A 14,326-nucleotide genomic window follows, 5' to 3' on the forward strand; every position below is an offset into this window, starting at 1 on the left:
AAAATAAAGCATCTATTCCCAAAAGCTTCAGAATTAGCTTGCGTAGATTTTCAATAGCGCAAAAAGCTAATTTCGGTACACTATCAGCGTGAAAAGCGGGGATTCGTACGGCCAGCCATGTCAGCACTCTCAGCAAATTTACGACGCAACATCCGAAAATCTGCCACGTCAGCATGTCAACGCTTTCTCCGGGTTTCTCTGTCAACCATGTGTCCGGTCTATTGCCCCACTTGATGCTAGGGCCATGCCACGTCACCGGTTTGTGACATACCCTCCTCTTGAAAGCATTGTAATCGCCCTCAATTACGCCTGCAAAACAGACAGAGGCCATAAACTGTCTTAGCAGACACTGACTGTTAGTACCGACGCACTAGGAAAAACACATCTAGCACATGTATTAATCGACAGTCACATCACACGACATCACTAGACATCACATGACAAATCACATTCAAAATTCATGCGAATCTCACACTATGATTAATCGGCAACGTATTTAGCAATCGCATCTAGATCCAATCCGGACATGATTTACTAATCCTTATTACAATCATGTCTATAGAGATTTATTAGACCGAAATGCTGCAGTCAATTCGTCTACCAGTTCCTGCACTTAAACAAGTCAAGTACAAATCAGTATCATATTATCGAGAATTCCAGTTATAAAGTCATACAATAGAATATTGTCAGCTCAACAGTATCCCTAAAACCCAAAGGCACATCAGTCACTCTATATCAAATCAAGGTATCGGAGCAATCTGTTGACAAAGGAGTAGAGTGACTCCCCTCTTGTGCACTAGATTCGCCCATGCTGAAATCGGGGTTCTATCGGAGTAGACTATGCTAAACTGAATGCTTCAAGGTAAAGATTCACAACTGAGGAGTATCTGCCAGGTCCTCCTCCTCCATCCACTTCGCATCCAATGCGGGATAGTTCTTGAATTTAACCAAGAACTGTCACGAGTCTATGACAACTTTACTTGTTGATTTCTTTGTGGGGGAATTTTATTTGATTTGTTTTAAAGCACCCCTCTGGAAATGCCAATGCCCGAGTTGCATGGTGTGAGGCGAACAGTGAGAGTCCAAGCCGGACGGCCAGTGAGCACTGAAGTTGGGCAAATGGACTAAGGTTAGCCACGGTGGGGCTACGAGTGAAAATCACCTGATAGCTGGCCGACATTGTATTTTTCAATGTGGTTCAAGTGGTGATTGATGGTTAGATGACCAGTGTGAGTGCCATGGAAGCATCTCCTAAAATTTAGGAAACTGCTATTTTGGGCCGTGAAATGTGTTCGCGTCATTAGCTCTGGAATGACAAGGGGAACATTTTACTGCTCTGCTGCCAAGTCAACTGACGCACCAGTTGAGATATTTTTAGCCAAGTCGGCCAATGTCGGAAACTGGGTGAGGTGTCAGCTCGTGAGCAAATCTGCCACTCTGGGAGAGCTGGGCGAGCTGGTTATCAGCAAAAGGGGCGCCATTTTCAGCCTACAGGCGGATTGCAACAGGTTAAGAGCTATGGAGTGCTTCCTTTCCCTCTTATGTACAGTGCGGTGCCAGGAGTGATGCCCTGCACGCTACGCACTGCTCTCTCTCTCCCCTATGAGCAGTATGTTATGCCCCGCTAGTGGGCTTTTCATTTGACCAATGTACAGTTATGTGGGTTCATGCACAATTGCCGAGGCAAGAGCCTCTTGCACAGGTACTGGATTAGCTAGTTGCTAATCCCCCGCAGGTACAGGTGAATTCGGAGAGGTTTCACGTGAGAAATCTCGTCCGATTCAAAGGGCAAGTAGCCCTACAGGTGCGGGAGCTCGAGGACTTGCTACGGATGTGATCAGCACGCGAAACGGAGCCCGAAACAGGGAATTACAGCCTGCTGTGTATTTTTGCAGGTTTAGGGTTTCGGCTCTAAACGGTCCCTAATACCCTCAAGAGGTTTGAGGACGCGAGGGGACCGTTGTAGACGTGATCTGGCGCATTTTCGGGGCAGAAAACAGAGAATTCAGCGTGCTGCAGATTCTCGCTAGGTTTTGCAAAGTGTCCGTATGCGTCCGGAAAGTCATCTATTGTGTGGGGATACTGACTGTGAAGCGACCTAGTATAGTTATGCTGCCGAAATCGGGCCAGAACAGGTGCAATTCAGCCCGGATTATGCGGGGCAGCTTGTAGGAAGTTCACAAGTTTTTATTCCCTCTGTTAAAGAATAAAGAAATACCGAAAGGGGTGCCAACCTTTGGGGCCTACAAGTGTCGCTGTCTGCTTGGGAGCATTCTAGCTTCCTGGCCGTGCTTTTGTTTTGAAGTGTAATTTCCAGTCCCAGTTACAGGTTCCTTTTAAGTCATTGCTCTGTGTCATAAAGTCAAGTGTTGAAGAATTGGGTGAAAGCTAACGTCTACTGCCCCACGGGCCGGTTTCAAGAACCGCCTTATCGCTTTACCTTTTATCTTTCTATCTTTATGTGCCAATATATGTTCTGGAACAAGTATCTCCTCGCTTTCCTCCACTTCAGGTTGCTCATCTAGCTCCCCATCATCGGGCACATCGTCTTTAAAAGGCTTCAGGAGACTCACATGAAAAGCATTGTGAATTCTCCAAGTATCAGGCAGCTTCAATCCAAAGGAGACATCATTTATCTTTTCTTTTATCTGGAAAGGTCCATAGTATCTCATGCTAAGCTTTGAAAAAACCGCTCCTTTCCCTTTTTCTTTCTCAGGCGTGCCTTCTCAAAACGTAAGAGCACCCAATCGTTCTCCTTTAATTTCAAATGCGACGATGACGATCTGCTGCCTTTTTGTGTCTTTCCTAAGATTTTTACAAAGCCTCCTGGACCTTGGCAAAAGCACTGTCCAAGTCCCGTGTGTATTGGTCGGCTTCAAAAAATTTATCTTTCGTGCTTAGGAAGGGTGGAACCTTCGGAGCACCTCCAATAATCTCAAATGGCGCCTTACCTGTCGAAAAGTGTATCGTGTTATTGTAGGCAAATTCCACCAAGGATAAATACTTTTCCCATCGACTGTTCTAATCCGAAATGTAAGACTTCAATAAATCCAATACAACTGAATTTGCAATCTCAAATTGCCAATCTGTCTGCGGGTGGAAAGATGACGAGAACAGCAACCGTGTGCCAATGTTCTCCCAAATCGCCTTCTAAAACAAACTCGTGAATCGGGGATCTCTGTCAAAGACAATTGTCGCAGGCATGCCATGTAATTTGAATATCTGGGCAATGAACAGTCTCGCTAAATGATCCGGCTTGACTGTCTTCTTCACTGAAATGAAATGAGCTTGCTTGCTAAATCTGTCAATAACAGTCCAGATACCATCGTGCCCACTCTATGTCTTCGGGAGATCAAAAATGAGGCAATGGACCGCATGATCGAGCAGCTTGCACAGCTTGAGCCGAAAGTAGAGCGATATGCGGAGATCCATGCGCTTTGCAGCTCGAGGTGGAATTCATATGCCTCTCTCCTTTACACGGGGCCGCGTACATGGTGGATCCAGAGTTCCAAGGTGCAAGGCAAGAGACGGATAGAGAAGTTATGAATCAATTTACAGAGATCTTAAACAAGATGGTTCTAGACAAAGATGGGCGACGCATTGTTAGAGATCAGTTGAGACAATACAGAGAGATGCTTAGATTGAGCAGTCCAGATGCTTAGATTGATCGCAGGAAGATAGGTTCAGTGCTATGGTGGGAGGGGAGGACTATGGCTATGATGGCCCTGAGCTTCAGAGATTGGCCATCCGTATTCTCAGCCAGTCAGTTAGTACCTCATGCTTGGAGCAATTGTGGAGTACCGTTAGCCACATTGCTTCCAAGAAGAGCAATCGGCTTGAAGTGGAGAAGGCTAATGATCTTGTCTTTGTCAGCGCAAATTTGAAAATGCTTTGCAAGAGTACAGACAAACAGACAGATCCTTTTACACACTGGGAGATGGAGCAAGAGGCTCCTCAGGCAAGTGGAGATGCACATCCACCAACACCAGGTACTTCATCTGTGGCTGAGATCGAGTCGGGCCTAGAGCTCGATGATGAGGAATGGGAGGATCTGCATGATTTACATCCCACTACTACGAATTGGGAGGCCTCTCAGGCTAGTGGCTCTTGAGTCTTGAGTCTTGAGTCTTGAGGCTCGAGAGTTGCAACTCTAGGACTTCCATTATCCTTATCTTTTTGTATGGCTGCTTGAGCCTTGCCCTCTTTAACATTTGTAGCTACTAGCATCTTTATGGTATTTGTCACCTTCAGTCTTTTGGTATTGTGGTCATTGGTTTGGTCCCCTTGTAGTCTCGACTCTCATTATGGTATATGTCACCTTTGGTTTTTTTTAGCACCTTTGCGGGCCTTGTTAGCCAGAATTAAGCGAAAAGTGTTATCTCTGACTTCTACTCTTGCAATTATTTGAGAGCTCTAATCTGTAACTACATATGTTATTGACAAATGTGTATGGGCATTGTGTTTGTTCAATGTTGTGTATGTACTATGTACTCTGGGCGCCGCACATCCCAATCAAGTCATAATAAGGTTGAATGGTCTTCGAATCGTGTTTTTTGTGGGTATTAGAGTCAAAGGACTCTAGTACTACTTGTATTCAAACACATAACGCTAAAAATAACATTATTTGGGTGTTTTTTTAGCCTCTCGTTCCGCACCGTTTCCGTTCCGAACCCCTTCCCGTTCCCCCGTTCCACAGGGAGGCCCGTCGTCGTTCCTGTTCCGTGTTCCAGGTAACTCTCGAGAGAAGGTCCATAGTTCATCATCATGAAATGGATGCAAATTTCTGCAATTATCCTCTCCCCCCTTACACATGTGAGATCGTTTAATGTTGCCCTAATCTAATGAAACAAAACTGAAATGGAGAGAAGAAGTCTCCTAGCTACCTGGACAAGAGCTAGGCAAGCCACCCAAGCCTAGTCACGATCCAATCGCACTCTCTTGTTGGGCAGCATAAAAGAACATAGCAGATACAATGGTAAGACCAACTGTTCATGCCCTACATATCCTCCCTAAGTACCTCATGAAAATTATAAGCGATTACAAGCTTACAAAATGCCTTTCCTTTCAATTTGAGCACTTATGGAGAGCTTTGCAACTCCCTGTTCAATAATAACACACTTTTTCTTTTCCTTCCATTGATGTGCAGCGTCATGTTTTATACATTACATCGACTCCACAAGATCAAGAGATCTTTCACTTTCTAGCAGAAACACAATGGTAGGACATGTACCAAAAATTTCAAGCTCCGTAGATTGAAACCCTTTGTATTGGCCAAATGAAAAGCAAATCTTCCTGGTGTACCCACCTGTCAAAAACAGAAAAAGTTTTTACATAGAAAACTCCATAAATCAAAACCCTTTGTATTCGCCAAACAACATGCAAACCACTCTCATGTTCTCAACTGATATTTCCACAGTAACAATAGAGAAATCCTTGCATAAACATAGAAAATTGCAGCAAATTGCAAAAGAATATTACCACAATGTGTGGCCCTTTTCCCAAGGCAATCATCTCTGACATGACATCGACACCTCCAACTACCTGAACATGACCAAAACGTAAACTCAATATGCCAACATAAAAAATGACATCAATCCCCTTTATAAAGGCCCAAACACAACCATTATAAACAGCAGACTGGTACATCTCCTACCACTGCACATTTCAAACCAATTCCTGATCCCATGGCCTCGAACTGCTGCCCTATCTGAATTGCCAACTCCCTAAAACATCCAAAATCATCTCATGAACAACTCAAATCTCCTTGAAAGAAACATGTATTAACTGATAAAAACAACGATTATCGCTCTTAAGCATTGTACAAAAACCTAAAATTAAATCCTTTTAACTTAGCTTTCTACTACTTGGAGATTGCTTTGTGTGTGGCTCAAAAAATGGATCGTTGCAGGATTATGAAACATTTATGCTAAGCAACAAATACAGCCTCTATGCTTTAGGAGGGCATGTTGGTATATATAAGACCATCTAAGGACTCTGAAACGATCCACATTATCAAGTCCTTGGATCTCTCTCTCTCTCTCTCTCTCTCTCTCTCTCTCTCTCTCTCTCTCTCTCTCTCTCTCTCTCTCTCTCTCTCGTCGAATAGATCTGTCACAAACTTGGGACACTCTAAGTCAAGATTCTACCGCGACACAACAGAGGTTCACTTCAAAACAGTTCACAATTCACAATCGATTCGACACAGCTCGGCGGAGTTCCGTGCCTAGAGATGTTGGCCCCAAAGACTGGCGCCCCTTTCGGTGTTTCTTTTTGTATTAAATCTGTGCTCAAAGTACAAGGGAGTGGGAGGGTCTCACTCTCAAGACTCTGCATCCAGATGCTCTGAGAAGTGGGAGCCCAAGCCACACTTATAAAGGTGTACAAGGGATGCCAAAAGAAGAGCCCCAAAAGCTGCCCATTAAAAGCATTCACAAATAAAGCAACTTAGAAAAGAAAAAAAAGCTCTTTCTCTCTCCCAAGCTTACGTGGAAATTAAAGCAACCATTGCGTAGGATTTCCAGCCTGAATTTGCATAGCAAAAGCAGCCCGCACTCAGCCGTGAAATGTGCCGCAAAACACGGAGGGTCCGTACGACAGTGCCATGTCAGCATTCAGCGGATTTTCCGGGCATGTCATCCAGCCGGGGAGGGTGTGTGTGCGCTCTGCTGCCCCAATGTCCAGGGCCATGCCATGCCACGTCACCCATTTGTGACATACCCCCCTCTTGAAAGCATTGTAATCACCCTCGATTACACCTGCAAAACAGACAGAAGCCATAAACTGTCTTAGCAGACACTGACTGTTAGTATCGACACACTAGGAACACACATCTAGCAAATGTACCAATCAACAGTCAAATCACAAGACATCACTTGACACCGCAGGACATCACATGACAAATCACATTCAAAATTCATTTGGATCTCAAACCATGATTTATTAGCAACGTATTTAGCAATCGCATCTAGATCCACTCGGGACCTCATAGATGCCCGATTCACTAATCCATATTGCAATCACGTCTATCGAGATCTTTGAGACAGAAATGCTGTAATCATATATACACGATTTCGTGCTTTGGCTCTCATGGAAGAGCCATCTGTCACAATGGTGGACGTAGGAGGAGGACTGTGAAACCAAAATGTGGGCACATCAAGCCTTCCACATGGTCCAAAGCATGATGCTACATATCGTGGTGAAAATTGTCTCTCTTTGGCAGAAATCCAACTAGTGACTTGTATTTAGGATCATCTGTAGATTGCCCGGTCTATATCCCAAGGAATATAGACCAGAAGACCAGATGTCACGTGCGCATGTTCTATGTGCCACATGGACATGCTTTATCCACTTCCAGGGCCAATTTTGCACCTATCTCTAGATAGGAGTGTCTAGAATCCTTGGAGGATTCGTACTAGCAATTTTCTGAGCTTGTTCACAGGACCTACATGTCGAGATAAGTCCATTAGATTATTGCATAAATGGTTTGTACAAGCGTTTTGACAGATGTTATTACACTTCGGTGAGCATCTGACATGACGAACATGTAGGTCTAGGTTAGAGGAACGTGTCAACCTAGTCATTTTGTGAAAATGGGTCAAAAAATAATGAGCGATCATCAAAAAATTCCCGTGTGTGCACATTTTCCCGACTTGATTCAAAGTCGTATAAAAGCAGCGAATCAGCTAGCATTTTCATTCATGAGAGCTAGCCCCAGCATAGACCACCAGCCCATCCATTTTGCAAATTAGCTCTTGGCGTTTTTGCTCCTCCATCACGACAACCTCCCAGAAGAGTGGATCAGCCCAGAGTTTTCAGTTTTCAGTTTTCAGCCATTTCCCTCGTCGGAACCTGCCCAGTTCTGCCAACGCGAGCTTCTCCACTACAACCCAATACTTCAGCAGCCGCAACAGCCAGCTTTCGGCCCTTGATTCCTCTCACATTGAGAGCGCAAATCAGCCTCAGATCTACCCCTTGGTGGCCGTCAGCAACCCCTCATCGAGACGGATCCAAAGGTGCATCAAATCAAGCAGAGGTGCTTCACCTTGAAGAGGTACCGTGGTCCCATTCCCCATCGAGTCCGTAGAGTCTACATTGAGACATTGCATGTGTGTACATTCCATTTACGCAACCAAAAGCGAATACCACATCTGCAACAGTGTGGGGGGCCCTTGAGAGGGCTGGTTGGGCCCATGATGGCTATGTGTGTTGGTTCAGTTGACTACAACATGTACAGTCCAAACTCCACGGGTGGGAGTTGGTTTCAATTAGAAACCAAGTGTCTCTCTCTCTCTCTCTCTCTCTCTCTCTCTCTCTCTCTCTCTCTCTCTCTCTCTCTCTCTCTCTCTCTCTTTTTTTTTTTGGAAAAATCAGGGCTGTATATTACTGAGTACAATATAATCCCCAACGGATGCCAAAATAGCCTATCACGTGGGGTGTACAAGCTGAATGTAAGGGTGAGAGCCACTATAGTAACAACTCGACTAGAACAATCTCATGGTGGCCTGTGTGATGAGTGGAGGAGAAACCACCGAGGAGGTGCATAATGCCATGTAATCTGTCCACCTGTAAGTGTGAAGAAGAGTGGAGATCGGGCCCAACGCCGAAGGAAGTCAAATCGACGAGCCTTGGCTGCTCTAGATGTACCTGAGGAAGAATCCCACTGCCAAATGAGGGTGTGAATGATGTCCAGCCAAATGGCAGTGAGGGTATCCGGAAGGAGCTATGGAGCCGTACTGAGAATGTGAAGACAACAAGCTCTCCAAACATTCCATAGTGCAATGCTAGTGATGACTGAGAAGATTTCATCACGTGTCTGAGGATCCCCCTGCCAAGCAATCTGTGGTAACATAGCCAAAGTCCCTCGCCGATAACCAGTCGAGGTAAGCATAAGAGCTGGATCTGTGTCTAAGCCCTCGTAGAAAAGATGCGGTCCGGGCATCGGCATCAACCAGGAGACAGATCCCCAAGTGAGAAATCCATGTTGAACACCAGCTCTGCTAAGTAAAAAGCAAACTGCTAGCCACACTACGTGAGAAGATGAGCATGACCAAAGACAGTGTGCAGGTGACTCAGGTAGTCGCAAAGGAAAATGAGAACATAACGGATCATGACCCATAGAAGCTAGCCAAGTCCCAACTGGAAGTCCTGCATGTGCAATCATCCACATGAAAAAAGAAATACGACGAGCCACATGTAAATCCCAGATGGCTGACCAAAACTGCTGTAGATAGGCATGGGAGAGACCTGAATGTAACCAGAAACGCATACGAGTGGGCTGCTCTGGGTGTTGTCTCATCAATGCTAATCTTCCAATTCTGACAGTGTACTCAAAGAATGATACATGTGCACCGGTGGGGTTAGAGAGAGGCCACTGCCACTCTCCTGGGTCCCAATAAAGCTGAGATAGGGTACGACCCTCCCACACCCAAAGCCTCCAAAGTGCAGCATCAGCGGAAGCGAAACGGGGGATGCTTCCCGCGGGAGCCAACCACTCGTATGGCCTCCCATCGAGCGCCGGGGTAGACAAGGTGCGGAGAGGTGGTATCATATGTCAATCTAGCATGCATCCCCTGAGAGTAGTCAGTATCAACTGTGAACAGCATGGTGTCTAAACGAACTAATAAGAGAGTGCTCTGAGCAAAGAGGCCTTCCCGGCCACAATGTGGAGGCATCTGAACCGTGCCTCGCATGACTGCGTCCGAGTGTGAAGGAATGGCAGAGTCAATCTCAAGCAGTCTGTCTGTTACCCCGCGGCCAATGTCATAATGTTCTGCCACAAAACCTGCATCCAGCATACGTGTCTCATGAAACAACCGCATAGAGGCAACAGGGCCAATGTCCCAAGCAGCCCAATCAATGTGAGTCCTCTCTCCAAGCTGACGGGGTGGATTAACCGAAGAATCAAGAACTGCATCATTCCAAATGAGAGGTTGGCGCTCAATTTCCTCACGGCATGAGGGAGGTGAGCGTATGATAGCCCGTCGCATGGATACCCAAATCTGAAGGAGCGATCGGATGAAGGGTGAGAGAGTGCTGGTGCACAAGGAGACATCCGTAAAGAGAAAACGATACCCTACCAATGCACGACCAGCCAACGACAGATGACGTGAAGACCAATGACATAGCTTCCTGCGAATAGACTGTAGTACGGGTGCAAACTGCTGCAGTCAAATCCAACCTGAAAGCCCAGATATCTGCATGTCTGACCCGGCTGCAGCCATGTGAAACCATCAGTTACCCCCCAAGTAGGTATGTCATCACTGCCAACCAGTAACCCATAGGATTTATGTCAGTTATGCGTGCACCACTGGCAATGCAAAAAACCTCCAGGGCCTCCCGCATGGCATCAAGAGCTGCTAGCAAATAGCGCAACATCAGCATAGTGTCATCAGCAAACTCCTGATCGATAAGGTCCGGAGCTGAAGGTACTGGCATGGTCAAGCCACGAAATGCATGACTCTGAGCACGAAGAAAGTCGGACATAGTCTCTCCTACAAACAGATACAGATATGCTGCTAAAGGACATCCCTGACGAACAGATCGAGAGAGCTCAAAACTGCGACTGACACGACCACCAATAGTAATAGCACTACTGGCAGTCCTGAAGAGAGCGGAAATGCCTGAGATCCATCTCGAAGGGAAACCCATCCTGACTAATGATCCTTCGAGACACTCCCACTCAACACGATTGTATGCTTTCTCGAAGTCAAGGATGAAAAAAGCGAGAGGTTCAAAAGATGATCTGGCCAATTCTACTGCCTCATAAAAAGTGAAGATATTATCCAGTATGCATCGATCCATGACAAAGCCTGTCTGAGAAGTATGAATAATATCTCGTAAGAACGATCGCAAGCGATGGCTGATCACTAACGCTAATATCTTATAGACCGAAGGAAGTAGGGTAATAGGTCTCCACTGGCGGAGCTGAGTGGTGTCACCCCCTTTCGGAATAAGAGATATGAGACCTGAACAAAGATCCGGATGCATATATCCTGATGCAAAGATATCCTGACAACCGCGAAGCAGTGGTATATGCAATACATCCCAATAAGTCAAAAAGAAAGCTCTAGTGAGGCCATCCTCTCCTGGACAGGAAGATGGATCTAGACTCTCGATAGCAGCATAAAGCTCTGCAAGTGTGAATGGAGCCAACAAGATCTCTGCCATAGTGTCTGTACAACGACGTCGGGTGTGATGCCAGATCTGCTCACGGGCAAGTAAAACCTCAGTAGTGCATACATCAGCAGTGAACAATGCCTCAAAATAATCTGCAGACATATCAAGAATAACATCAGGATGCATATGAAGTGTTCCCTGAGCATCGCACAAAGTCCGAAGGGTGGTGCCAGGAGGGCGCTCTTTATGCGCAGCGAAGAAGTCCTTATTCATTCGATCAGCTTTAGCTATCCAATGAGATACTGAAGCATGATGAGTAAACTCAGACCTAGCCTCCTGTACGCGACGAATTTCCTCTGTGAGCTCTGTCTGTCTAGCAGCGAGATAAGCATCCTGAGGCAACTCCTCAAGCAAGCACTGTGTGGAACCAAGAGGAATGTGGAGGTCAGACTCGCGTACTCTCAACTGACAATGAATAGTAGCAGTCTGACCACGGCAGTAAATACTAGATTGAGTAATGTAATGGACAAGGAACTCTCCAGGGGGACCACAATAAGAAGCACCCGTGGACCACAAGTCACGAATGTGCTGCTGCAAAACTTCAGTGGTGAGAACACTGTCAGGGATGCCAATGTAAAAACGATCAAGTCGCTCTAATAATCTTCCCTGCTGTCTCTGAAACCCCCACGAGTAATGAAGTGTAGCAGGGTGGTGACCAAAAGAGGGTATGTGCCAGGCGTCAACACCTTGAATAGCTAGAAGAAATCGATCCCAAGCTGGCTACTCATCGGGAGAAATGGATGATAGAACTGGAGGTGTGATCGTTCGCCAGTCAGAGTCGCTCTCGACGTTGTTGAAGTCGCCTCCAACAACCGAGGAGTCTACAGCAAGTAGAGCAGCAACCAACGAGGACCAAAAAGTAACTCTCTCCCGAGGATTAGTGGGTGCATAGACTGACATAAAACCAACGATAGAGTCCCGAATCCGAATAGAAACATAGACTGCTCTGCCAGCGACAAGGGTGCCATGCTGCTGAACTGATGCCAAGTAACGTGGCCCCACTGAAATGCATACACCGCAACTCTGTCCATGAATGCCCAGAGCAGGCTCCCAAAAAGTGTGAGCGCCCGAGGGCATGAGATTACCAAAGGGAGTGGCAATCTTATGCTCCTGTACTAGTAATATATCCACAGTGCCTACTACATGAGCGTGTAAATCTCTGCGAAGTAAAAGCTTACGTGAACCTCTTACCCGAGAAGTCTGTAAACCATTAGCATTCCAAGAAACTACATGTAAATCCATAGTCTGCATGAAAGAATTGGTAAAGCATCTGACTAACTGCGCATCTTCTTGGAGGCAGCTGGGCCATCCAAGGGGTGAGCTTCGGGCGGGAGGAAAGCAACCCGCAAGCCCTCTCTAAAATATGGTGTCTCATTGCACCTACTGCGGACCTCAGCTTGTTTACATTGCATTATCGATGCTACAGCTTTGACACCCCAAATGCGCATAGACATAGGAAGCACCACATCTGAGGATACATGAATGATCATAGGCAATGAATAGCAAGCATAAACATCACTCCATTCCATAGCACCAATACATGAAGGGAAGTGTGGAGACAATACATCCGGAGCAGACAACCATAAATGAAGCTGAGCCATAGTTTGTGCATGCACAAAATGCAGAACCTGATCCTCGGACCATTCATGAGCTGCATGGAATGGAAGGATCTCTCTCTCTCTCTCTCTCTCTCTCTCTCTCTCTCTCTCTCTCTCTCTCTCTCTCTCTCAAAGACTTGTGGAAGTGTAAAGTTTAGATCTTGTCACCATTTCAATTCCCATGCACCTGAGATTGGTATTAGAGCTTTCTAATTTTGCACTAATCTACTGATCTTTGAAATTTTCTTCTCTCTATAGCGTTTGAGTGTGTGATAGCATTTCACCCACGCACACTTCTTTCACTCAAGGAAATGCACAACCTGCCATTGCGCGTAGGATAGCGCAACTTGAGCGTAGGAAATGCAAACATTGTATACTGGGGGTTACAAGTATGGTGCGCCTGCAAGAGGATAGTTGACTTGGTGTGCACGCTCAACCACCTCGACATAAAGAAATCCTCGCACGGATATTTGCATTCATAAATGCTTCATCTTGAAGAGATACCACGGCGACATTCCCAATCCGAGTCAATAGAGTCTGCACGTGAGGTATTGCATGTGTGTACATTCCAGTTAAGCACTCTAAAGCAAATACCGAATCGGCAAAGGCTGTAGGGGGCCTTTGAGAGGGTTAGTTGGGACCCCATCGCGTCTCTCTCTCTCTCTCTCTCTCTCTCTCTCTCTCTCTCTCTCTCTCTCTCTCTCTCTCTCTCTCTCTCTCTCTCATCTACCACTCTCATTCTTTCTCTACAAGACAAATAAAAGGAATAAAGCAGGACCCACACACACACACCAAAGGCTTGCGTAGCAGCTGATGACGTGGCAGTCATACGGACGCTCTGGATTTTCCAATGACTGATAACGTGGCAAACTGTACGGATTTCCGCATTTTGTGCTGGCTGCTGACGTGGGAGTTGTACGGATTTCGGTGATTTAGCTGACAGTTTTTGGGAATTGCTTTTGGACCAAATGCTTTTGAGTTTGAAGGCTTTTCATGTAAACTGCTTTTGGGGCCTAGGGCCTTTAAATATGAGGCCATGGGCTCATTCTCTAGCATGCTTCCTGGAGAAGCTGCAGAGTCTGGAGTTCCGGCTTGTACTGTGTTGATGCAATATAGAGAAATACCGAAAGGGGCGCCAAGGTTTGGGCCCAACTCTCTCTGGGGTGGAATTGCGCCACTCTGTGTCGCGTGTCGTCTCTCTCTCAGTTCAGTTGTTATTGAAGTGCTAAAAGTCTGTTTAGTTGTTCTTTTCTATTGGCACGTGGTGCCCGTCTTGTTACACTCCCAAAGAGCTTGCCAACATAGTGGAGAGGCGTCATGAGTTTGTTTTCCATCGACAGGCATCTCACTGGACTAAGGTTTTCACGTGCACATCTAACCCTATATGCATGTGGACAAGCTATCTCAGGTCTAGGGTTCAGGTTAGCCTAGGCATGTGGACAAGCTATCTCAGGTCTAGGGTTCAGGTTAGCCTAGGCAATGTTCTGACATCTTTGTAAGCCTATATGCAGGCCATGCATGCCCAGGCACTTAGAGTAGTTGCATACCCTCTG

At 46.1% G+C, this 14,326-nt stretch overlaps 1 protein-coding gene across 3 annotated transcripts in view; it reads right to left on the minus strand.

Annotated features, from left to right (window-relative positions):
• Positions 1-14,326, minus strand: part of LOC147449575 (DEAD-box ATP-dependent RNA helicase 10-like) — an 81,716-nt gene that overhangs the window by 25,927 nt on the left and 41,463 nt on the right. For all 3 annotated transcript variants that reach the window (XM_086521988.1, XM_086521987.1, XM_086521986.1), the window contains exons 3-5: positions 5,654-5,723; positions 5,479-5,541; positions 5,231-5,305 (exon numbers count right to left, since the gene is read on the minus strand). In XM_086521988.1, coding sequence (XP_086378114.1) covers positions 5,231-5,305; positions 5,479-5,541; positions 5,654-5,723 — 208 coding nt within the window. The remainder of the gene's footprint in view (positions 1-5,230; positions 5,306-5,478; positions 5,542-5,653; positions 5,724-14,326) is intronic.

The sequence above is a fragment of the Adiantum capillus-veneris genome, chromosome 10, assembly GCF_014529385.1.
Source record: "Adiantum capillus-veneris isolate H3 chromosome 10, ASM1452938v2, whole genome shotgun sequence".
NCBI lineage: Eukaryota > Viridiplantae > Streptophyta > Polypodiopsida > Polypodiales > Pteridaceae > Adiantum > Adiantum capillus-veneris.